A 25,287-nucleotide genomic window follows, 5' to 3' on the forward strand; every position below is an offset into this window, starting at 1 on the left:
GGAAGAATGTGGGAGACAGGGGACATAACGTTCTAATCTTAATCGGGGCTGTACGTAAAGTGACCAATAAACATATCTATAGCAATATTCACAGCGGCGTAAAACGATTATAGGTACAACTGAGAGCACAAGGGCGGTGATGATGGCTGGCCCACAACAACTCGCTAGTGCTTATGGTTATATTCCCCTGTGGGTTTGAGGACTCCCCCGCACCCACCCACGGTTCCTGTCATAGTTAAGCACTGGCCTGATCAGCAGCGGCCCATCAATCGGGCAAATGATTAACTACGAACGTTAAATACAATTGGCTGAAACTTTACGATTATAAAAGTGGAGGCCTAATTTTGTGTTCAAACTGTGAATAATATGGAATCTGAGATACGACAAACCCTAATTGGCCCCAAGCTCCTGCTCAAAATGGTTGTGAAAGTTTCGGCAGGATTTAAGAAGGAGTGATTGTATGATTATGGGCTTACCAAAACTAGCTGAGTAATCAATCCAAAGGTCTAATAACAAGTGGCCCTGACAAGTGGCCCATAACATCGGTGTGGGGAAGTCATCTATTACGATTCAAGAAAGAAGACAAATTGTTCCTACTCGTCTCAGAGACGATTCAGGAAAAGAAGCAGAAGACACAAAATGGAAGTTGCTCGTGCTGGGGGCTGTTGGGGGCTGTTGGTTTATAAGGCTACGAAACTATTTTTGTGCTTACTTAAATTACTGCGCCTGTGAGATGCAACCACATCAATGCAACATATTTGCTGAGAAACCCCTCAATAACACAGGTCTCTTTCGAGAAAGGCCATTGGTTGCCAATTCACTGGAAACAAACAATATGCTGTACTGTGGCTTATGATTACTGCAGGTACCCGGCACAGCCTTCATTGCTTATTCCAACTGTTGTATTACAAAAATTACTATACCCCGGTAATTGCGTCTGACTATCCGGTATTTATAGAATCCTTTCAAATAAGCCTTTAGGATTTTACAATGTCATACGGAGTACGAAGTGAATAAAGAGCTTTAAAAGGTCGTAAGAATCCTTACAATTTCCGCCTCACAAAGATTTTTTCTCTTATCAATATTCACTTCCCAAGCAAACTGAAAATATCATCTGCTTTTTTTTCTTTCAATTAAGATTAATCAAATTACGGCACTAGCGGCTCAGCTACTGCGCCTTATTCAGTTATCTCGTTGCTTTTCCAATCCTTCTGCATTTAAGGTCAACGATTTTTCAATTTTTACAAACTCAAACCACCAACCTTACAAACACACAACTTCCAAACACTACAACCATAAAACCTTCAAACAACTTCAACTACCAACCGCCAAGATGAGTTGCACCGATCCTTCCGACACCCTCTTCCCCGTTCTCTTGCTCGCCGGCAGCGATGAATATGTCAATGCTTGCACTGCAGGTAACATCACCTCCAACTCTGCCGCCGTCAGCGCCATGACAAAATGTTGCGGTAGTGCCCCCGTCAATGTTATCATGGATGGCTGTTACAGTTACTGCAATGTTACTAGCAGCGCTGATCAAAAGACTTTCGAGCAATGCTTTGGTTCCAGTGCTGGTATTACACCAGATGTTGATTACGGCTGCACCTTGGATGACAATTCAGGATTTGAAATTCCAGGAAGTGGTACCATCTACCCAACTTCCACTGAATCATCATCAGCTGCAGTTGCTACTCTTGTCCCTATCACCGTCACTACATCCTCTGGTGTTACTACCACTACCGCAACCCACGCCACAGCAACAGCCGCCGCTAACTCAACCTCTGCTTCTGCCTCTGGCACTGAAAAGCCTTCGACAACCAGCAAGACTTCAGCTTCAGCTTCCTCTTCCGCTGCTACAGCTTCCACCACTGCCAACGCTGGTCCAACCGTCAAGCAATTCTCCAAGGGCGCTATCGCCGTTATTGCACTTGCTTTCGTCCGTCTTTTGGTTTAAATGTGAAGGCATATGAAGGAGATTGCAGACCAAAAAGAATAATTGATTCTCGTGGTGGGATAGAATAATATGTGGTGGATCTGGGGATAAATTGACTACGTGAATTATTGAATTTGAAGGACTGCATTTTCGGAATACAATTGGCGCATTACAGGAGCATAATGGTGGTGCATAGCGTGTTTAACTTTGGGTTTCATGACTATACATTCTAGAATCGAATTACTTTTTTCGATTCCATATCGATGTTTCCAACTTTGCTTCCAAGTGATAACTGCAACCTGTGAATACTGGAAGCTTCGCCGCAATATGTATCTGTGAGGCACAGGATCTGAAGCCCCATTAAACACGGGCAACGCGAGACAAAAAAGAGGAATTGAAGCAAACATAAACCATGGGGGCAAGAGCGATGTAACTACACAAGGATCAAGGTGTAACCAGCTGAAAACCAATGAAATCTTACGATTAGAGCTTGGTCTAATAAATACATACCTGGCTAATAAGTACGTGATTACCAGATATCGAAGAAGACTCACAGCCACTTAATTACCTACCTGCAAACACCAGCCATAACAATAAATCATATCAGTTGCAAAAATTCTTGATTAGCCTGTAGTCAGTTTTGGTTGAGAAATATTGAAAAGAATGAAAACAAGGGAGGGATGAGACGAGATCAAAAGATGGGATGATGATGACTAATGCGCTAGTCCCAATCAAGTTTGCAGGATTACAGGGGAATTCATGTGTCTTGGGTCACGTGAGTGATCTCCTGAAAAGAAATTGTCCTACTCCACGACAGTGATTCAAAGACGAAGGCAATAGATCTCTCAGTGTATTTTGAAAACACAACAACTCACTTGATGGAATAACCGCTTCTACGCCGGAAGTCGGCTCATTAAGCAATGCTGGCATCGATTGCTGCATCCTCAGCTCAGCCTCACAGATGGGGGTAAGAGTAAGCATCAATATGTGATGAGAAAGAAACCAGCGCAAAACGCGTTTTAATCGCTAACTTGCTTCGTGCCATCTTATCATCGTGTTTTTCTTTCATGGGTGAATTGACTGACCCTTAAATCGTCATGACGGACTCTCCGACCTGGAGTCCATTGCTCTACCAGCCTTTGGATGCTGATGAGGTCCGGGTCTTATGTCTCGAGCCAAGTTCTCGCTCGGATCCTGATGAATCTGCTATGATATCATGCCAAATGCGTCCGATTCAGCTCAAAAAAATAGGTGCATCTCATAAATTTGTCGGCAATGAGACGGCATCGGAGCGGGAGTGGAGAGGTCTTGATCAAAAACCACACGATTACACAACATTGTTTAAACCTAGAAGGGGACTTTTCGATCGCTCTTTAAAAGCATATATCAAGTCCTTGAAAGAGACGCAATGCAGATCCGGTGAAGCTGTTTCGCCCAAGGAAAATTCAACCCATCTCTCAGATAGATATGTTGCACTATCATATGTCTGGGGATCTCCTGCAGACAAACAGTCAATATTAGTCAATGGAATTAAGATGCAAGTCACTCAGAATCTACATACTGCGTTGATAGAATTGCGAAAGTCGAATTGGATTAGAAGACGCGTTAATTTGTGGATTGACGCACTTTGTATTAATCAAGATGATCTAGATGAGCGCGAGCAGCAAGTAAAGCTCATGCGAGACATCTATGCTATGGCATGGCAAGTGGTAGTCTCTCTTGGTCCAAGTACTTCAAATACGACCATGGCATATACAGCATTACAATGGCTAGCCCATGAGATAGCATCGGACGAGAAGTTAAGAGAATTCGCTGTCAAATATGGAAACTTGCATCATAACACCGCCGGCTCAGTGGAGTCGGCCCCCTACACTTTGCCATGGCATGACTTTGCGTATGAATCACTTCGTTCATTTTTTGCATGCCAATACTGGCATCGTCTTTGGATTTTGCAAGAATTGGCGATGGCTAGAATGGATGCACCTGTTATCTGGGGAGATCATTTTATGTGTCTACGCGACATATGGAAGGCTTGTCAGATGATAGAAAGGCAAGAAGATACTGTTTTGCAGTATATCACGACACATACAAATGATGCTGATCGGCATAAAACCGTAGCTACAATAGATCGACGATTAGAAGATCGCGAGGGAACTCCTGGGCAACAGTGGAAACATCTTATTCGTATTCAAAATATGCGTGAGCTAAATCAAGGCGGTGTTAGTACCGCTCTGCCGGCCCTTGAATTGGCAAGGCAAGCGCAAGCTACCGATGCACGGGACAAGGTTTATGGGATTTTGGCTATACCTTGCGTGAAAGGACTGACAAACATGTCACCCAATTATCGAATCGAGCTCCCTGAAATATTCACCAATTTTACACGCGAGATAATCTCGAATAATGAACACGGTTTGGACATTCTCAGATTGGTTCATTCACCGGTTGATAAAATTATACTGTCATCATTACTTGCGAGTAATCCTCGATGGATGCGTAAAATGATAGGAGGTCGTTTCGTGGAGGTTGCAGCACCTTGTACACATAAATTACCCTCTTGGGTGGTTTGTTGGTCATGCACGGCCGCACCACTCATGTTTCTTCCTGGTATTTACAAAGCAGATCGTGGGTTCACACACCCTTCGCCTCCAGTATTTCTTAGTCATAACATCATATCACTTCATGCCGTTTTTATAGACTCCATTTCTACCCTTTCAGCATTCAACGCTCACGAGAACGATGAAACTTTCCCAAAGAACCGTATCAATGCATCCTCGATTCAAAATGCATATGGCACCATCGATGGTCTCAAAGAAGCATTTTGGAGAACCATTGTAGCGGATACCACACCTAACGGCGAGAAACCTCCTCCTTCATGGGCGGTCCTTCGTTTACCACGACTATGGACGGTATTTGGTACAACTGAAGGTGGTGGTTCAGGTCTCGACTTCAGCCTGCACGGCTTTGCGCAACGCAATGAAGAACTGATAATTTGTGGAACACGTCTCAAAGATCTTCTAGCTGATGCTAAAACTATCAAGGAAAGAAAGGTATTTAGGGATGAAGAAAGAACCACAAGTGATGATGACTTGCGGGATTCTTCAACATGGGCTGCCAATGTCCTTGCGTGGAGGAGATTGGTTGGAACTCAAAATGGCAGAGTTGGTCTTACGGTCGCAGCTTCTATGATAGGTGATTCGATTGTGGTTTTACCCGGATGCAGTGTACCTCTAATTTTGAGAAGAGATGGGAAAGGTTGGAGACTAATAGGGGAATGCTTCATTTATGGGTTGATGAATGGAGAGGCTGCAGACTTAGTAGGAAATGAGATGACACGGATTGAAGAAATAGAACTTCGTTGAAAGCGTCAAATAGATCGACCGTTAAGTCATTTGTTATTTAATGTAGTCCAAAATTACGGCTACGAACTTAGCATCTACTAAGAAGCAGCTTCAGTCCCTCGTATTTATCAAAGCTCATGATGAAAAAAGAAAGAATTACTTTAGCATTAAATTTTAAAGAAAGTAATCGATTAAAGCCATCGAGTACGTAGCAACTTATCTAACATTCCTCTTGTAGCTTTCCTGATTACAACTACTTCAAAACATTGACTGCCTCCACATTATTCCCGTCTATATCTGAGACAAACGCCGCATAGTACGACTGCCGACTCATTTCTTTTCAAATTCCCGGCGCTCCATTATCGCGTCCACCGATTTGTCTAGAATGTTGTCAGTTTTCCACAGTACAATTCTTCTACGAGTAATAAGAGAGAAAAAAGTATATCCAATGGAGATTGAGAAGTTATCTATATATCCAACTTACAGTGCAATTTCGCGAAACCGATCTACCGCTTCTCGATCTGTTTGTAAGTCATCAGCTGGCTGGCTTGCTTTACTTCCATGCTTGATATTCTTACCCGGGGCATCAAATGCAATATGTGTTGGTATTGGCGTTTGACCGTCAGACAATTTCTTCAGCCAAAAGTAAGGGTAATCACTATCGTAGTCGATGAGAGCGTCATTATTCGCGCAGATCGTTTCACTATAGCCCACGGGTTTTAATTATTATATAAATATTTTCATTATATCTTGAAAAAAAAAAATTGTATGGAAAAGAGAGTGGTGTATATATACTGATATAGTGCACGCACTGATAAACTACGTTGTGAATCTCCACAATTTCCTTGTTTCCTTCGCTTAACTACACCGCCGACCTGGAGGTAAGCATCTGTAATTTGTCAGAATATTGTTAAGTTCGGGGAATATTGGTAAACCAAAGAACTCCGAAGTTGAGTTTGCTGATGTATAATTCGGGATATTTTGTAGTCCAGTTCGATTTCCCTGCAAGAATTGATAATCAATACGTCAAGTTGATGACTTTATACTATAATTAAGTTATTAGACACTCACGAGCAGATATGTAAAAGACGAAAGATTTCCTGGTATCAAATTATTTTTGAATTACAATCAGAAAAATATAACTATTTTCCTCTGCACTACCTCACGATTCAATTCACAACATATCAAAAACGCCAACACATTCTACACAGACTTTCTTCCATCAAGTAGAAGTACCGTAGCAATGCAGCCTATTACATCCGATCACGAACTCATCAGGAATACAATCGCAAATGTTGTAATTTCATTCGATACGAAAACCTTCGAGGAGCTTCGCGGTTCATTTACAAAAGGCTGGTAGCGGATTATAAAGGTTCTCTTGGTCTCCTGGAAGGCATTGATGCTGTTATCCAGGAAGTGCAGAAAGCTATCGGAGATTTGGGCACTTTTCATACCTTGGGCACACAAGCAATCCGGCTCACTGGGAATGATACGGCTGAAGCTACCACGTATTGCTCGGCAACTCAATACAGAGACGGCAAGTCGTTCGTTACCGATGGCAAGTATTTCGATAAACTTGTGAAAGTGACCGAGGGAGGAACTGTGAAGTGGTTGATTGAATACCGATTGGCTACCATGATTGGCGTTCCGAGGGGTGATGTTTCTATATTGGTGGTGGATGATTTGAAGGAATCGGCAGACACTCTCACGGCGTGAGAGATTCGAGTCTATGAGCGGAGTGTTTGTTCGAACAGGTAAGGTTCCACTCTACCACAGGTGTTTGACCCTGGCTAACATCAAATTGAGATCACGAAACCAGTAGCTCATTTCAACCATTGAATTGTAGCAGATTTCGGGAAGCCAGAGGGAGAAACGGGGTCCTGGAATCAAATTGACTATAAATTTTATATGCGTTTGATCTCATCCTCTATATAACAATGAAAAGATGATGCGTTGTCCCATGCATTTATATGATCACTGAATTAATGCCTTAAGCGATGGTGGGTCAAATTCTGTAGCATTGACTTTAGAGATGTTGGCATAGTAAATTGTTAGACTATTGCTGGTGAGGTCCTACCGATTGATGCCATAATGAATCCAAACTCGACAAACTCCCCAAACCACTTCTCTGCTCTACTATTCAAAGTAGTACCGGGCAGGATATCTCCAATCTTGGCTTGAAGGTAAATCCGACCACTCCATCTCGAAAGCCAATGTGTGTATTTTGTGTTCCACTCTTGTTCAATGTTTGCTTGCAAAAGTACCTTCGGGGCCGGTGCAGACATAAGCCCAAGGTCTTAACAGTCGAAACATTGAATTTTGTGCAACACGATTTCGTCATCAGCAGCATAACTTTGGGGGGCTTTTGATGGAGAGAGAAGAATAATAGGATAAATCACGACAGCTTGTAAGAATGCTAAAAGCATCGCTTCGTCAAGTTCTTTGGGCTAATTTAGGTGACCAATCAGATGTTCTCGTAGAAAGATGTGTATCGAGATTTACTTGGTCGAGAATATGATTCAACTCTGAAACTATCGTCTTCCTTACAATCTCTTCAGCCCCTATGCGTTGTCCATGCCACATCTTGACTAAGGTTGTGCAAGTCGCAAGTGGTTGGGGGAGTATATTCTCCTGACCAAAATGTGCAGTGTGGAATATTGGAGGTAGCTGAAATCCCTCAGCTAGCATCTGAGGCCAAGTACAACAGACACGGAATATGAGTTCCATGCTGTGATTCGCTAAAGCAATCGAGTATGATTCTGGAGAAGGTTGCAGCGCAGTGAACGGATCGTGGTTGGGTCGACAAAGCTCAGAGATACCCCCATCTTCACAACCTAAGGATGACAGCCCTGGGTAATCCATATATTGCGGAGACAACAAATCAAGATCTTATGGTGGCATTGAAGACTAGGTTCCTACATCCGTGAAAAGGGTGTCGAAGAGACTAGGGTCAAAGATTGACTGTAATAGTTGTGGTCGAAATAGAGGTGAAATATTTGGAGACGCAGAGTCTATCGCAATCCTCTCACTCTCCGAAAGATCATGTCTCCCAATTGTAGGAGTGCTCGGCTCTTCAGAAATAGTGTATTGGCAGGGAATATTGCGTACATGATATCGTGAGCAAGCAGGTCGTTTCAAACTACATCTTGTTTTGTTTATAACACAATGACGACAAGCGTTACGCCTTCGTGACTGACTTTTATTACATTGATTTCTCAAACGGCGACTAAGCGATGAATCTGCGATGTTGCAAGATTTCAACGTCAACGCAAGCGGAGAGGGAAAGTCTCGTGACTTACGGTGGTTGAACAGGCAGCTCGGCTTTTCTTCTAGCTCCATATTTTCATGGCGGAGATTGAATTGTACCTTGTGAAAGGCCGATTGATGTGAAGAAGGAGAATACGGATGGAATGCACGCGGTGGTCGCTTTACCAAATAGCTCGGAATTCCGAGCTGCTTATGCGGCAAAATAAGCCGGAAAACTAATATTCATCCAACTTTTTGCATTCTTGAGTCTTTTGTATATTTTTGGTGTGAAAATATTCGACAATCAAGTTGTATCTATGCTGAATAATTTTACGGGCCAAGTATTCTTCAACGGAGAGTTCGGGTGGTTCCTTTGCAATATACAATGGTGAGGTTAAACGCTGAATGTTCTTTTTGGAGATGGCTCGGCTTCTTGCGATCACATGTTTTTAGTCAAATAGAGAAGCTCTTTTCTTAACAATAAAAAACCCGAGAATTAAGAGTAAGTATCTGTTCAAACAATGAGGACAGGACGAGAAATTACATTGCTAGCGCGTAGAGAAAACACGACTATCTCAGCGCGTTCTTTCAGCGTCGAACAAAAGTTTTCTGCCCATACAAACCTAGAAAGCGGTGGAGATTACTCTATTTGAGATCTTTCAACTTAAGCTTACTCTTGATAATTTATCAACCTAACTTCACTACACGTTAGCAAAAGTTGGGTTCCATTCACGATCGATGCGATCGAACTAGGCGACAATTCGAACTCTAATTCTCTCGTGAGAAATGAGAAGATGCACCCGCCATATGGAAGCCAACACATCCACTTAGCCTCGTGGGTTCATGAATGATAGTTTCATTCCATGGAGGCTCATAGCTGCTACAGATCTCCAAGTGAAGATCATTTTTCCCCTCCATGCGGTAGGGTTGCTTCGCGTCTACCATATTTGGCAAGTTTTGACTAAACAGGCACCTCCTTCAACGAATCCTTGCAATGATCTGGTTCCTGATTTGCATTCTGATAATGTGGCTCAACCTTTAAACGTTTGACACCAATCACGTTGCGTATAAAAACAACCACGCTGCAGAGTACCTGCAGGACATATATTGATTCTTACGCAACTGCGCCCCAGAACCGATAGATGGAAGTTTGCTATTTCGAAAAATGGTTCTAGAAAAAAGCTAGAACTGGATACAAGTACAAGTGAAGCACTCCCATGTAATCTATCTTTATTCCTTTATTCCTGATTCTTAACCATGCAATTCCTGTCAGTCCTTCGTTAAGACAATTTCATTGTCATCATCATTAAATCGCCAAAATGGTGTACCAAATCAGACCCTTGCATATATCAAGTGAGGCGCCAGAAGTTGTTCCCGCGGAACAATCTCCGTACTTAACCTCACCCGATAAATATTTCGTTCGTTCATACTCAGTGAGAAGAGCATCGAATCATCTAATATCACCACTAAGTAAACATTGTGATAATATTCCTCTCCAAGAAGTCACATTTCCACCCCCAAAAAGAGCATACGATCTTGCGCGTTATTCACCTCCGCCAAAGCAAAAGAAAAAAATTGGGCTGGTACCAATTGTTCTCATAGCTGTGGTGTCTTTCTTAATCGGCGGGGGCATTGGCGGTGGTATAGGAGGATGGGTTGGAAAGCATAACCCCTCGAGGTATTTCTGCATGCGACATTGAGAAAGGACAAAACTGATCATAAGTGTTTCCAGCAAGACCTCTAAATCCGAATCAACGGGAACCTTTTCAGGATGTGCTCCAACAGCCACTGAATTTGTAGACTCGGCTGGCTGTCCCAACGTCAACAATACTACCTATACAACACCAGTACCGAGTGTAGAGTTTCGTATAGCTTGTGCTATCGACTTGACTTCTTCGCCAGGAGAAGATATCGAACTAACCAACGTCACTACTCCAACTCTGAATAATTGTTTGGAATCATGCGCACAATATAATAACGGACAATGCTTGGCAGCTACTTGGATACAATTTTCCCCAAATCATCCAGAGATGAACTCAAAGTGTTTCTTCAAAGCAAATTCAGGAGTCCGCATACCCATGAATTCTACGGGAACGATAGCCACGAGTGGGTTTCGGATTTCCTGACATGGGCTTAATACACGATATGAGTTCTTGGAATACTTGTTTTGTTCTAATTTGATAGCTCGAGCTGCTTGGAAAGCGCTCACGATTCGCTCGCTTGTTGTCAATGGATTTTGCATGGTTATGGCGTTTCTAAAACGGTGCATCATTTTCACGTTCTATACGACTAGATTTCAGCGGGATGTTTGGGGTATCTGAATATTTGTACATTCGCTCAAGAGATATGAAGAGATGATGGAGAATTTGCTTTGCTTGCGGGCAGTTTAATTTTTAATTGCTATTTTTGTCTATCCTTTAATTGTTGTAAATCACATTGAAGCCATTATTAGCAGCTTGCGGGCGAGGTGGACTTATAAATGCTGCATTTAATCGAGAAGTTTGTGAACATGGAATCAGGTATGGGGAGAATCATTGAAAATCTGGATACAAAGTGGATACAAAGTGGTAACCACCGACCGTGTTAGCAATAATCGTTTTGAAGGAAGTACTGCCACATTGAAACTGCTCACAGCGTCACTATTCTGCTTGGGAGGAATTCACTATCTCGTCTATACAATTTCCCCCTCAAGATAGATCGCCTGAAAAATTGTCAGTCTCAATTCATCCAATAATATGACTTGGCTTACCTCGAAGGGCACCGGTGTAGTTCAAAAGACAAGCCAGAAGGTCATTTCTCGAGTGCTCTTTGTACTTGAAAAATTGCTTTGATCAGATTTTTGCGGAAGAACTGCTCGTAGAGACAGAGCTTGCTGGTCCTTTAGACAACAGTTAGTTTGGGCTCTGTGGTGGTAATGTGGTCAAATGGACCTAGCGTATTTATTTACCCCTCTTTCCAAAACTGGTTAGACCCATATCTCATCGCGTCGCGCGGTACTACAACACGTCGAAAAATCGCCATCCACGATTACCCATTGATTATTACATCTCATGGCTAGTATTGATTGTCACAATCTATAAATCATTGCCTTTGTTTATATGCCGTCATTTTCCCGGCGAGACGTGTTTGTGCATTAGATGTTGAGTCTTCGAGGGAGCTGTGCAAATCGCGTCAACTTTCCAGGATTTCTGAGAAGTTTTCCAATTTATTACTGGCAGTAATCTGGGCGTATCGGCCGAGAGATTTATGTTTGCAGAATATGCATGTTTGTCATCATTTCTGTTGTTCTATCCCGCTATTCTTCTTACGCGCGTTGAGCTTCAATCTTTCCTTTCACGCCGTTTTGTTCGTTTCTTGCTAATAGTGCCCAATCTGGTGCCTCTTCATATTAAATGAAGACCTCTCATACGGCCATACTAGAATACTTCCTTTCTCGATGCACCTCAAGCTAAGTCTTGGGCATCTTTCCTACTCGTCTCCCCACCCATCTTCCTCCCTGTGCCTCGCTCGGCCGAACAACTTTCTCGAAATTTTGATGAAAATATTCGCTCGCAGCTAAGAACCTACTGTTACCTGCAACATCTGCGATATCATTACAATGTCGCTTTAATCAGCATACATGCCCCATAAGACTGGAGCAGGGTCAATGAGTCTCTACAATCTATACTCGGGAAAGTGGATGTTGATTGTTATGGACTGAAGAATCTGAAATATGTCGGCGGATGATATTCATATTGGACTGATCCTGTTAGCATTTTAAGAATTATCACTATGCTTCCATGAGAAGCCTTGCTAAGGGTTATGTAATCTGCTCTGCGTCATCAGAAGTCATCATCTTCTCTTAGTCCGAAATCGGTCTCAAATTCCATGGCTACAGAAAAGCTGTAGACCCGACGATTCTTCTATTCTAGCATCAATATTACTTTTCGACTACTCTATACAAGTGTGACTAGTGGATTTTTACTTGGTGGATCATGATAACGAAAGGGCTCATATCATTTATTGTGTAACATCTCGCGAACGCCAACTTTAGCCATTTCAGTTCATCCTCAGCCGATGCATCTTTCCACGGCTATTCGCAGATATCGAAGCTTCACAATGCTGCCACTGCTATAAGAATCAAAATGTGGTATCGGTAATGTATATCTATCATGCTTACGTTGGCCATGACTACTGATAAAAACGATTTGTACAGTCATATCATCACATCGCGGAGTGAGGTAAGCACTTGCTAAATATGTACCCTTTACTAATAAGCCTTCTGGATATCTTCAAAATAGCTGATGATGTTAACAATCAATATCAGAGATTTACATCGGAATCAGCAGTTTAGCGAAGCGTATAACTTTCAGGAGCTCCCGTTGCCTGTAAATGGATGATATGAGGTATCTTGTTTCTTCATTTGCCATTCTTGACAATTATCTTAAGAACTTACAATCACAATAATCCACTACTAGGCATAACTTGTAATTTCTTTCTTCTGCACATCATTCGAATTGGCCTGGGCGCTGGTCGCAAATCTGATGTTTTATATCACTCATATTGGATTTGCCACCAACATGCCGTGATTTTCTTACTCATGCGAGTTTACCTCATCATTTTATCTATCGGCTTTGATTGGAGTGTTGGTTTCCCGGAGCCCGGTTCGTTCCTTCTGAGGCTAACGGGCGCTCCGCGGTGTCCTTCTCCTTGCTCTTGACATGGGGCAAGGGAAGCTGAGTGATGGCTTCAGGGTTGTAATCCTGCCCCACGTGTTTATTGTGCTTATTTCATATGCTTTTGTCATGACACTTTCTATCCCTAGAATCTTCTATACTCCTGAAATTGACATACTCGATTAATGTTGGGACAAAAGTATCCAAGAAGTCATCAAGATATCGAACCTTCTAAGTGTTTCCCAACAAGTCACACGAATTACGCAGTACAATATGGATAAGAACATACATATACTATAAGCTTGGGCACGAAATCGAATTAACTATTGCATCATTTGTCGGATTGAAAAGGGGTCACCGAAATTCGTTTGATGTCAATTACTCTTCAAGACTTTCGTCCAATGTATGGTTGCTTTCAAGGTATCCTTAGAATTCCTTTCAATTGCCCCTGCATCAATTACTTATTCTCCCGACGGGCACTACAGGATTACACGATCTAGATGGTTGAAAACTTTATATCATCCCATCTAGAAAGCGCCATGCATAGAATGGTTTGTTTCATCGCGAACAAAATCCTTCGCCAATAACCAATTAATGGCTTCTGTTTAATACTTCTTAGTCAATCGTACTATGTTACGCGGTGGGCACAAGAGACACTTTTGTTTGCCAAGAAACTTTTAGCCGGATCATGATATGATTGGAGTTCGTGAATTACTAAATTTGGTTGCACAACCATTGAAATATAAAAGTACCCCCTTGAAACGTTTACACTCAAAAATCCTATCAGATCTCTATTTGCTCCTCAATTTTAAAGTTCTTGAATCGGCGAATTCGAAGCTTAGAATCAGATCCTTTCGACCCACAGCCAAGGATGTGATATGAATAGGGTCCTACTGGGGGCGGCTAAACATCAATATCCCCTACGAATAAATCGTTTCCGCGCGTTTGTAAGGAGATTTTGTTTTTTTCTTGGGATTGCCTGCCTAGAGGGCCAATTTAATCAATCTCAAATCAGCCCAGTTCCACTCTCCCCGCGTTCGAAAGATGCGGGTGATATAAATTTAAGGAGATCAGCATGGCCCACAGCTTCTCGATTCGGGTATCTACATTAAATTCACATCATATATATTAAGACTACTTTCCTTCAAATTTTGTAGCATATCATCTTTTCTGACGATAGTCTTTCTTTCTTCCTATTCTAGTCGCTCTCTACTTCTATATTCAATCCTCTCGATCTTTTCGATCTCTACGATCTCTACGAACTTTTGTCAATCCCTACTAGAGTCTGGACACTCTTTGATTGTAAATACATACATTCATACATTCATTCACAAATTTACTTCTTCCTTCCAAACTTGCAAAAATGGTTCTCGCTACTTCTATTCTCATTCCTCTTTACCTCTATCCTACTAAAGGTGCTTGGACCTGGGTCACCAATGCCATTGCAACTTACCCATCCCTTCCATTCACCATCATTGTCAATCCAGACTCTGGACCAGGAGTTCTCCACGAATACCCAGAAGATGAATACATTTCTGGTATCACCAATTTGACAAAGTATGACAACGTCAAGCTTTTGGGATACGTGGATACCAGATTCATGGACAAGAGTACTTCTGAAGTTGACCAAGAAGTCGAGACTTGTGAGTAAAACTTTCCTAAAAACAGATGAGCCAGGAAAATACTAACCAAGAATTAGATAAATACTGGTCTACCTACACCAAAGCAAACATCGCCATCGATGGAATCTTCTTCGACGACGCAGTCAACGAATGGACATCCGCCTCTTCCGGCTACATGACGGACATCGCATCCAACGCCCACGCTCTAAACCTCACTGTCACCTTCAACCCTGGTACCATCGCCGACTCAGAATTCTTCACCATCGCCGACAAAGTTGTTATGATTGAAGATGACTATTCGGCCTTCACTTCTCGAAAGGGTGGTTCGTTGAACAAAATCGCAGACACCCAACAAGGTCAAAGTTCGGTGATTATTTACGATTTCAGCGGTTCTCAATCTCAGCAGGATAATACCGTTAACTCTATCGTTGCCTCTGGAGTTTCCGAGGTGTATATCACGACGGTTGAATATACGAGTCAGAGTAAGATGTGGACTCAATTCGTGGATGCGGTTAACAGTGCTGTGGGGAACTAGAGTATTAGTTTGGAGGTCGGTTGTGGGGTTCAGTGGGGCGGGCGGAGGCGAGGGAGAGGGGGGAGACAACGTCGAGCTGGTGAATTGACGGAAAGTTGTGCTTGGATGCTGGGGAAAATCCTTCTTTTCTTGTTTTTACTTCTTGGTGAGAGTGCAGGTTGGGTTTTCAAAAATAGGTGTGAGAAAAAATTTACATATATATTCACACGATGGAAGATGAAAATAGCAGATTTGTGTGCGGAAAATGACGACTGCTTCCCGTGTGCCCTTGTGTTTCTTGAAACCACATGCAATTCTTCTAGTTCATAAATGTGTCTCAAGTTTTTTTTCGTGGAAAGGATCATCTTTGGATTTCAATTATACCATGAAATTTCCACGAGTAAGACAAAAATCTTCGACTTTGCAAAGTGCAATAGCATTATCTCCACATGCTTTAATACATTTCTCTCAACATAAAGCAGTGAGCAAACCCACAAACAGAAATGATATTAACCAAGTTCACTCCCAATTTCAATCTTAAGCCGACAAGATATGCGAACAGAATCCAACACCCAAACCCGCTACATCTTAAAAGAAATCCTCATCCATACCCATATCCGTCTTATATTCACGAAACACACACACACACACACACCCATTTCTCAAGTCATCCCATCATCCTGCACAAACATCACTCCTCAGAATCAGGTCAGATTGCCCCCCCCCCCCCCCCCCCCCCCCCCTTCTCAATAGAAATCTCAACATCCATACCCCCGAACATCCCACTTGAATCCCGATTTTTCAAACATGTAAATATTCACTGATGTCCAACTTTCGATTTCTCAATAGGTTAACTAACTGTCTAATATTAATAAGATCATGATATATATGAAAGAGAATCATTGGATGCTCGTATTTAAATTCACATCTGATTCACGTACTCGCTTTCCCATTTATTTTCCTCTCAAGTAAATGCCTTCTTTCCATCTCGTTCCTGCCCATCCTTTTTTTTTTTTTTTTTTATCATTCCTATCCATTCATTCTCTCCTTTCCTCCAGAATTAGAAACCCCAACACCAATATCTCAATATACTCAATCCAGCCCACGACCTCCCAGCGCAGAACAAGACCCCACACTCCTGTAGAAAAGAATATTCGTTAATTCATAGCTTCCATAGTATATGTATCTCTAATACAATAACATAATATAAAGACTCCCAAATCCCCCAAACGGAATCAGACCAGACCAAACCAACCCCAACATACCCGTACTCAATTCCACCCATCCACATCACCCCCTACGGCAACGCCATGAAAACCTTCAACAGCTTCGCATAATCCGGGGTCCCCAACCCCGTCACCGGATCCCACCCACTCACCGCCTCAAACCCATCCGTTCCACACCCCGGATTCCTCCCATTCGTAATATCATTCATGGCCGGCTGATTCGCATACAGCACCGGATTCACAAACCCGACACTACTCTTCCCCACGGCAATCCTCTCCTCATTGACCAAATTCAGCATACTCGCAAACGCAGGACAACTGGCACTCGTTCCGAACGCGAGCGAAAAGCGTCCATTGACCGCCGTCACATAATTGATTCCATTGGCACTCACATCGGGATACCCTCTTACCAATTTCGAATTATTGAATCGGTCCGCCCCATATCCCGGCGGAGACTGCGCATAATACGTCTCCATGGCCGTTTTCTGATAGTCCGGAAGCGGGAAAACATTCGAGAATCCGCCACCGCTGAAGATAACCTTCGACGCCGCGCTCTCGGGACTATGCACGGTGCTCCCGTTCAGAATCTGCGTCGCGCCTACACTCGTCACATACGGACATGTACCTGGGAAACTCGGATTGAACACGCCCGAAGACCCATTATTATACGCTCCCGTTTTGGAATCAATACACTGCCCCCCATTTCCGGCAACGCCGAAATCGCCCGAGGAGTACAGGACCGAGACGCCCTGGAGCCCTAACTTCATGTATTCGTTACACTGACGCATTTCGTATTTCGCGCCGAGATCAGCTTCGTTGGCGGAATACGAGGTCGAGATAACTTTTGTGCTTTGATAGCGTCCGCATTGGAGTTCGCCGGGAAAGCCGCCGGGTTTGGGATCCGGATATTGGCCGTCGACGTTGGGATCTTTGGAGTCGCCGCCGTCGGCCGTGCAGTAGGAGGCGTCGATTGCTTCGAGGAAATTGTTGAAGCTTCCTCCCTCGACCAGATCGCCGACTTGGAAGACGGTGACTTGTTGTGGGTTGATGAGCGCCATGGCGAATTCGAGATCGAGGGCGCTTTCTCCGTTGAAGGCGAATGATTGGTTGGTTTGTTGTACGACGGCTCCGTCGATTAGATCGACAATTGGTACTTTATTCGCTTGATTGGGCGAGAATTGTTCGAACCACATATTTAAATCTGTCTGGAGAAAAGCCTGCGGGGTATACTCGACCACACCCATGGTATTATTGGTCGCGGATTTCGAACCCGGAGGGAAATTGTAAAGGGCTTGAAGACACGCAGTCGTGATCATGGTATCGCAATTTTCGAGCGTCATGAGAGCATTCTTGACATCGGCACCTTGTTTGGGATTCGACGCATCTTCGGGACTTCCCATTTTTCCCACGGGGTTCGTACTCCCAACACCCATCCCATCTCTCTTTCTCCTCCTTACCTCCTCCGCCCTCCTATTCAACACTTTCAACGGCTCCGGCAAATCCCTCTCCTGCTTCACCTGACTCCTCCCGCCTCCTCCCCCAACCCTCCCATCAAACCCTACTCCAGGCGTCACAAAATCCACATGCGCGCTCACCCCACTTGGCACACTATACTCTCCACACGCAACATGCCTGGCACCCTCCTCATGTTCCCACACAAAATACCTCGTCCTCAACAAGCCCTCCGCCTCCTCCGTCGTCGCATTAAAACTAATCCACGCCCCCCCTTTACTAACCCTCACCCTCTCCGGTGCAATCCCCGAGTCATGTAGCCACGCCCGCACAACATCCACTGTTTCCTGGGACGGAGCAAACATATCTGCGATTTTGGACGCGCTCCAATGTTGACCGTAGAGCGGGGATTCGGGATGCGAGACTTGATTTAAGAATTCCTCGGCGCGGTGGAGGTTCTGTTGCGTGAGACCTATGCGGACGGGGAAAACGGCTTGAGGATGGAGACGAGCGGATCTTTTCCATTTGTGAGGCGGGGAGGATCTTTTTTCATGTACCACATGCGGTTTTTCTTCCCTTCTTTTAGCTTTCACCTTCCTTTCCTCTCCCCTTTCACCATCCACCCCATCCAAAGGCCTCCCTTCAACCCCTCCAATACTCCTCCCCCGCGGTCCATACGAAGTCATCCCCTCCCCATTCCCCTTCCTAACCTCACCTCCGACCAACGTTATCGTTCCCTCCGACGAAACCGGCGATGCACAAATCGCTACCACCAGGGTAGCGAAAACACTCATCCCAATCCCAAAATGAAACCTCATTACTTCCCTTGGATGCTAAACCCGGAGCATCTGACTACCAAAAAAAAAAAAAAAGAAAACAAGATTCAAAAATAAGACGAAAGGAATTTCATTCACAAGTATCACCACGGTACATTCATTGGTTTGGGAAAATAGCGACAAGCTAGTGTTTGCATTGGCTAAAATTTTGGATACTGAAACTATGGATGAATTCGATAATGAAATCGGAAGTGCATTTTTCTTATTATAGATACAAACCAAGTGATTAAGCTCTTGCGCACTATATGCCTTATCCACATCATATAAGGCTTCCACGGATATGAGGTGACCCTTTTGACCATAAAATATGGATTGGAAGTTTTGAACAGGAAGCTCAAGACCAATCAAAAGACAAGCAAAAGCTTAGACTTTCGAGATTGGCAGACATTTGATAGAAGTCCATACAAAAATGGTTTCCAACCTTCTCGTGAAAACCATGTCTTACACGTGCAATGCACCAAGTCCCTTGACAACCAAGAGATCCAAGGTCTTGGATGAGGCTGATGAGGATATCTTGGTGGTCAAGATCAAACCATTGACCTGCACGGATCTAAGAATGATCAAAGGAAGAGCTTGCGAAATGATTATTACCAGAGATGAAATGAATTGATGAGATAGTGGATTCTCTTCTTGTATCGACAATTCATTATACCAATAAGCTGACGCGGTGAGTTCGAGGTCAGTGGATACTAAAAGCTTGTAACAACAACACGGACTTCAAACCACTGAAAGTAATGAACTTTGAAACAATCAAGATTCATAGCTCAAACACCACCAGTTTTTAATTCGGAATACTTCTCAAAGGTTTTCTTCTGAAGAGCACGTTGCTCATTGATAACCTTCCATAATTCCGCATTTTCTTTTTGTAACTTTTCTTCCTCGCTGGAGGACGAAGATGTAGCTGTCATTTGAGGTTGAGCAAAATCAAGTAATGCTTTCTCTAGCATACCTTTAGGAAATCCTTGATACTCCATGGCTTGATCAAATGTCGTTGATTTCTTGGTACCATTCAATTGGGCTGTGAATGCATAATTACCCTCGGCCAATTTAGGCTTAACTACGTTTATTGATTTTGTCGTTGGTGTCTTTGGGAAAGGAGATTGCATAACAAGGTTTGTTACGGGAGCATTCAAATCCGAGAGTTCTACCAAGAAAGCACGTCTTCCAGTATCCCAGTGTGAAATCTTTCCAGAAGAATGTCCCGAAAACAAACTTGTTCCATCATAACTCAGCCCTAAACAGTGCACAGCACCAAGATTCTCTGTTGGTGGGGACCACACCGGCGAGTTAACTTGAACTGGGGTATTTTGCAGTCGGGTATCATACAATGGATTGATCGCTGAGTCTGGCTGCATGAGTTCAATCATTTGTAATGAACCGTCTTCGAAACCCGTATAAACAGCTCTGTCGCATGGGTCCAGTGCCATGCATAATGGAGTTGATGGAAGTAAGAATGTTCTTAGAAGATCACCCGTGTGGTAATTCCAAACAATAATTGAATTGTCCTTGCTCGCAGATATGCATATATTTGATGTGCTGGAACTGTGACCCATGACGACGGAAGTTATGGCGGCTCGGTGGTTTGACAAGGTTCGAATTGGCTCATGCGGTTCATTCGTATTTGTATGTAATGACAAAAGTTGTGGAATCGACCACACGTGGAGATTTGAGTCTTCGGAGCCAGTAATGATATTTGTTGAAGATGAGGCCATACATGAAACCGGTTGTAGATGTGCAGCTGATGTTGAGACTTGTCTACCTGTACAGACCTAGACCCCGAAAGAATTAACACAAATGACTCCATGCATTCGCCATCGTGTCGCCATCAGTGTAGCCACGCACGAGGTAGCAATACCAAACGGCACAACACGACGTAAGCTGCAGATAATAGAACGGGCGAAAACTCACCTCCCACAGTATGACCCGCCCCTCGGCTGTGCCCAGTACTAAAAGATCATCGCCGACCAAAGTTAAAGTGTGTAACCTTTCTGGAAAAGAAATTAAAGCTTCTTGATTTCCACGCTCCCTTGAATAAACATGGACAACCGCCTTATCAGCTTGTGCCGCGAAAATATGGGTTGAATTTGCCGCGAGGGCATTGACTGCGGTCGAACTTTTCTTGAAATTTGATTCGATTTTCGGGGAAGGATGTAATGTGTGAATGTAAATCCCGATGTCTTTGGCGATGGCAGTATTCGCCGTTCTTGGCTGTGCTCGAATGGATGAGATGAATTGTTCGGATAACATGGTTGCCGATGAATGTATGCTTCTCCTTGACTGGTCGATCGATTGATTGACTGATGGACGGAAGAATTGGCTGATTGAGATTGAGATTGAGCGTTCGATATTGTGCAATGGATATTTTATTTTGTGTTTCGATTCTTATCGGAGACACCGGTAATTGTGGGTATGTCCTCGTAGATTCGTCGTGTTTTAAGATGACCTGGGGAGATTCAAATAGATTGACCTGTCGGATTCTTTTCGACGACGCCTTGTGGGTGAGATTCAGGGCCAGTCGTCAGTAGCCAGTGACAACTGCGGATTGCGGATTGCGAATTGCGAATTGCGAATTGCGAATTGCCAGTTGCCAGTTGCCAGTATCCAGTTGCGTGTATCCAGTTGCCAGTCAGTGACCAGTCGCCAGCCAACTAGTATAGTTCAACGGAACGGGCGCCAAAATGTGTAAATGTTTGTTTTTCCCGTGCTGGCAGCCTTGCAATTGATCAACCAATCGACCAGGGACGAGATGGGACGAGATGGGACGGATTGAACCGCGTTTGATCTGTGATGGCGTTGTAGATGTTTTACAATGTTGCGTGCGAATGGCATGAACATGAAAATTTGCATAATGAAGATGAAATTTGATGTTTCTGGGGTAAATGCGTGGTGAGCCAATCAGAAGCGAGAAACGCGTGAGAAGGCTGCAGGAGGCTGCAGGAGGCTGCAGAAAGCTGCTGAAGGGGGAAAAGAGGCTGCAGAACTTGATGATTCTTAAAATAGACTCGGGAACCAGCTAGGGAATGGGGGAGGGGAGGGGAGGGGAGGAAAGGAGGAGAGCCAAGATTTCTTTCGTTTTTGGTCGGGATTTCATTCTATTGTTGATGACGGTGCATATGGCAACAAGGCCTATGCTGATGCTGCTTGGATATCAAACCAACATCGAATCCATATCTACGTCGACGCCAGTTCCGATGCCGAATTCCCAACTAATTGGTTCACATGGGGATGGGGGACGATCATGATTCAATCGGTGTATGGGGAGGGGTGGTCAAGTATTGGGCATGGTATTGGGTATGGTATGGTGTGGCAGATACGGCATGGCACGGCATGGTCTTCGACAAGGCCCTGGTGTGTGGATGGAATGATGCGCGTCGAGGCTGACGGTGGAGGAAGCAGAGAAGGAGAAGTAGATCGGAGGCAACAGAACCAGAACCGTGGGATCAATCATCAATAGGATGAAGGATGGCATGGATGGATCTATTCGCCATTTCTCTTCGCGTATCGTGACTTTATCTGGTAGAATGACAATCTTAATGAACTCCATTGGACTGCATTGGACTCCATTGGCTCCATTGACGTGCCCCCGAAACTACTCCATTGAATGCGTGGCCCATTTATACCCCTGGACGGCGCCCTGGACGCCCTGGATATTCCTTTCCTATGCAACCATGGACTCTTGGAGGCGCCAGCACTCTCAGCCAGACTTCAACCAGATTCTGGGAAAACGATCAACATCCATCCATCCATCGTCCATGCTCGGTGGGGGGTGAGTGGGAGAGGCGGATATCGTTATTAGAGTCCAAAAGTAACGCCACGAATACGGAAGAAGGGCATTTCCGAACAATTGGTTAAGGCATGAGCACCCTCTTCGCATCCTGGATGTCTTACCTCTTAGTCTGGATCTGTCAAACGATCTGTCAATTATTGCTCCCAGAGAAACTTATGGATCTCATGGGTCTCATGGGTCTCATGGGTCTCATGGACCTTGTTACTCAACTCGATTACACTACTCTTCTAGGAGCTTAGCAGGTGATGAGTCTATGATGGCACGATGGATCATGGCCGTCGACTAATGAAGCAGGCAAGCAAGCAGGCAAACAAGCAGACAAACAAGCAAGCAGACAAACAAGCAAACCAGTATGATGCAAAACGATTCAAAAAGCTGAGATCAAAATATCATCTGTACGCTGATAGCACTAAACACCAAACATGGAGGAGTTCATCAGTGTCTAGCTACCGAATCGAGACATTCTTCGTTTCCTGATCTCGGAATTGCCTTTTCCCTTTTTCTATTTCCTTTTTCCTTTTTCCTTTCCCCTTTTTTCCAATTCTCGCCCTTTTGGGACGATTTGTGTTCTTCAGGTACCGAAAGCTTAGCTGAATGGTTGCTTGGTTGCTTGGTCCATTGTTCTCAACATGGTCGAATCTATCTTGATATCTCATTGATGAATTATTCGAGTTGGAGGAAAAGTCAAGGGTTATTCGATTCATTCGATTCATTATTGGCGTTTCTTCTTTCAGAATAAGAAGAAATTGGGATTAAGATCCTCTCATTAATTCCATTTATACATTCATTAATTTATTCATGCCCTTGTCACGATTCGTTCATTATTGACTAAAGCAGACTAGAGACTTGCTTCTTTCTCCAGATCCTTTTCGCTTTCGTACATCGGACAACTTTAACTGCCTAGTAGAGGAAAGTACAGTGAGAGACGGTGAAATCCAGGAAAGTAAGTTGACGGTTGGACCCAGTCACCCAGCTCCACGGCACCAAGAGGGCGCAGCTATATTGAATAGGGCAACAGAAGCGAATTGAGTTTGCATTCCTTGTACCTACCCACCAAAAGCTACAGCTTGGGTGTAAAATTAGGAACTAATTGAGGACTAATTGAGCATCCCTAGTCCTCTCGTCCTTTGCTTTTCGCGTCATTGACCAATAGCATCACCGTCGGGGATCCATTACACTTTCGGCTTCGGGCTTTACCTTTTTCCACAGGGCTATTGTAGCACAGCAGGGCGTGAGGATTAAATGAGCTATAAAAGTCAAACGAACGGGGCTTTTGTTGATCAATGCAATGTCTAGCAGCTGGTAGCTGGTATTTACGGAGCAGTAGCTATCCAGCAGCTATCCAGCAGCTAGCAGCTAGTACGTGATGAATATGATGAATATGTGATTGGATCCCCACTAGGTACGTGATGGAATGTAATGACTAGAGTGAACCGATGAACAAACGAACAAACTAGTGAGGCTGAACCTTTTTTGATGGGTGGCCAGCGTCCTATACTGGCCCAAGCAAGTGGTAGCAAATCCGTTTGTTACACATGACCAGCTGGAAAAGCGTAATGCATCCACTCAAACAAATTACCTGGGCAGTGGCAGTGGCAGTGGACAGTGAGCAGTGAGCAGTGAGCAGTGAGCATCTACCTGGGTACGATTCTCCACTCATTTCTTCCAAAATACTTCTTCTCATTATTGTCACCCATGGCCAGTCATATACGTCTTGTGCATATTATCCATGAAACATCAGTAATCCCATCACGACCCAATCTCATCGAAGCCATCTGAATCCCCCAGATCGAAAAGAGCTTCAAACAAAGTGGCCCTGTCGAACATACACCACGTACAGGATCATGGGTAGGGGAAGGGAGAGGCTCACAGAATGAATGTTCTGTGCGTATGTAGAGAGCACAAACAACCTTCATTAACTAAACTTAGTTTCTACTAAGCAAAAGCTTATTCGAACAATTCATATTCACAACCTCAATCACAGTAAGATACGACGGACTACGAGGCCGAGTCCCCGAACCCCCATAGTTCGTTACTCTCAAGCTCATCTCATCGATCTTGATAAACATAAACTTTCCCATATTCTCGAGCGCAGCGAGGACGGGGGTTTGGGGGCTTGCCCCCATATTCATCTGCATCTGCATCTTCATCTCCATCTTCATTCAACGTGTACGCAGCAGTGCATGTGCAGTAGATGGAAAAAGGAAGTATGATCTCCCCTTTCAATTTCCATCACCCAATCGCAATTCTGTGCTACCCCTCTTCACATTCGCCTTATACTCAGGTACCCATATTCAATCATGCACTCAACCCTTATGCAAGGCCACATGAAGAGATCTACAATATCTCGAGTACAGGCGCCCCAAAGCAAAAGCAAACATAAATATATACTTCTGACGCAAGCTGGGAACTCATTCTCGTTCGTTATCTTCTGCCTAATTGGCTCTAAGTTATTTGTGTCTCAACTACCGGGTCTTTCTTTAGCTCTGGTAAGATTATCACCAGCATTAGCACACGATCAATTCGTTCCCACAGCTTTACCCTAGAGCTTTGCTTACCCTGGAGATTTACCCTGGAGATTTACCCTCGAGATTTAACCCTTGAGATTTATTTAACCTTGTCTGCATTCTCTACCCCTTCTTCCTTCCGTCCCCCCTGGTCTATAAAAAACAATGACG

The 25,287-nt window shown here is 43.9% G+C and overlaps 6 protein-coding genes across 6 annotated transcripts; 4 read left to right on the forward strand and 2 right to left on the reverse strand.

Moving 5' to 3' along the window:
- The first annotated feature begins 926 nt into the window (after positions 1 to 926).
- On the forward strand, positions 927 to 2,258 carry BCIN_06g00970 (hypothetical protein). The gene has a single exon (XM_001560184.2). The coding sequence runs from the start codon at positions 1,334 to 1,336 to the stop codon at positions 1,952 to 1,954; it is 621 nt and encodes a 206-aa protein (XP_001560234.1). The 5' UTR covers positions 927 to 1,333; the 3' UTR covers positions 1,955 to 2,258.
- A 514-nt stretch (positions 2,259 to 2,772) lies between these two features.
- BCIN_06g00980 (hypothetical protein) lies at positions 2,773 to 5,438 on the forward strand. The gene has a single exon (XM_024693319.1). The coding sequence runs from the start codon at positions 3,031 to 3,033 to the stop codon at positions 5,290 to 5,292; it is 2,262 nt and encodes a 753-aa protein (XP_024549105.1). The 5' UTR covers positions 2,773 to 3,030; the 3' UTR covers positions 5,293 to 5,438.
- Positions 5,439 to 9,691: 4,253 nt separating this feature from the next.
- On the forward strand, positions 9,692 to 10,901 carry BCIN_06g00990 (hypothetical protein). Its single transcript, XM_024693320.1, has 2 exons — positions 9,692 to 10,195; positions 10,250 to 10,901. Exons 1-2 carry the CDS (start codon positions 9,837 to 9,839, stop codon positions 10,641 to 10,643), a joined length of 753 nt encoding a protein of 250 aa, XP_024549106.1. The 5' UTR covers positions 9,692 to 9,836; the 3' UTR covers positions 10,644 to 10,901.
- A 3,068-nt stretch (positions 10,902 to 13,969) lies between these two features.
- On the forward strand, positions 13,970 to 15,580 carry BCIN_06g01000 (hypothetical protein). The gene is made up of 2 exons (XM_024693321.1): positions 13,970 to 14,815; positions 14,872 to 15,580. The coding sequence occupies exons 1-2, from the start codon at positions 14,536 to 14,538 to the stop codon at positions 15,327 to 15,329; spliced, it is 738 nt and encodes a 245-aa protein (XP_024549107.1). The 5' UTR covers positions 13,970 to 14,535; the 3' UTR covers positions 15,330 to 15,580.
- Positions 15,581 to 16,132: 552 nt separating this feature from the next.
- Positions 16,133 to 18,843, reverse strand: BCIN_06g01010 (hypothetical protein). Its single transcript, XM_001560191.2, has one exon. The coding sequence runs from the start codon at positions 18,802 to 18,804 to the stop codon at positions 16,606 to 16,608; it is 2,199 nt and encodes a 732-aa protein (XP_001560241.2). The 5' UTR covers positions 18,805 to 18,843; the 3' UTR covers positions 16,133 to 16,605.
- A 33-nt stretch (positions 18,844 to 18,876) lies between these two features.
- Bcipi3 lies at positions 18,877 to 21,832 on the reverse strand. The gene is made up of 2 exons (XM_024693322.1): positions 20,731 to 21,832; positions 18,877 to 20,591 (listed from the first exon to the last, which is right to left on the reverse strand). The coding sequence occupies exons 1-2, from the start codon at positions 21,067 to 21,069 to the stop codon at positions 19,587 to 19,589; spliced, it is 1,344 nt and encodes a 447-aa protein (XP_024549108.1). The 5' UTR covers positions 21,070 to 21,832; the 3' UTR covers positions 18,877 to 19,586.
- Between the last annotated feature and the right edge of the window lie 3,455 nt (positions 21,833 to 25,287).

The sequence above is a fragment of the Botrytis cinerea genome, chromosome 6 (assembly GCF_000143535.2).
Source record: "Botrytis cinerea B05.10 chromosome 6, complete sequence".
Lineage (NCBI taxonomy): Eukaryota > Fungi > Ascomycota > Leotiomycetes > Helotiales > Sclerotiniaceae > Botrytis > Botrytis cinerea.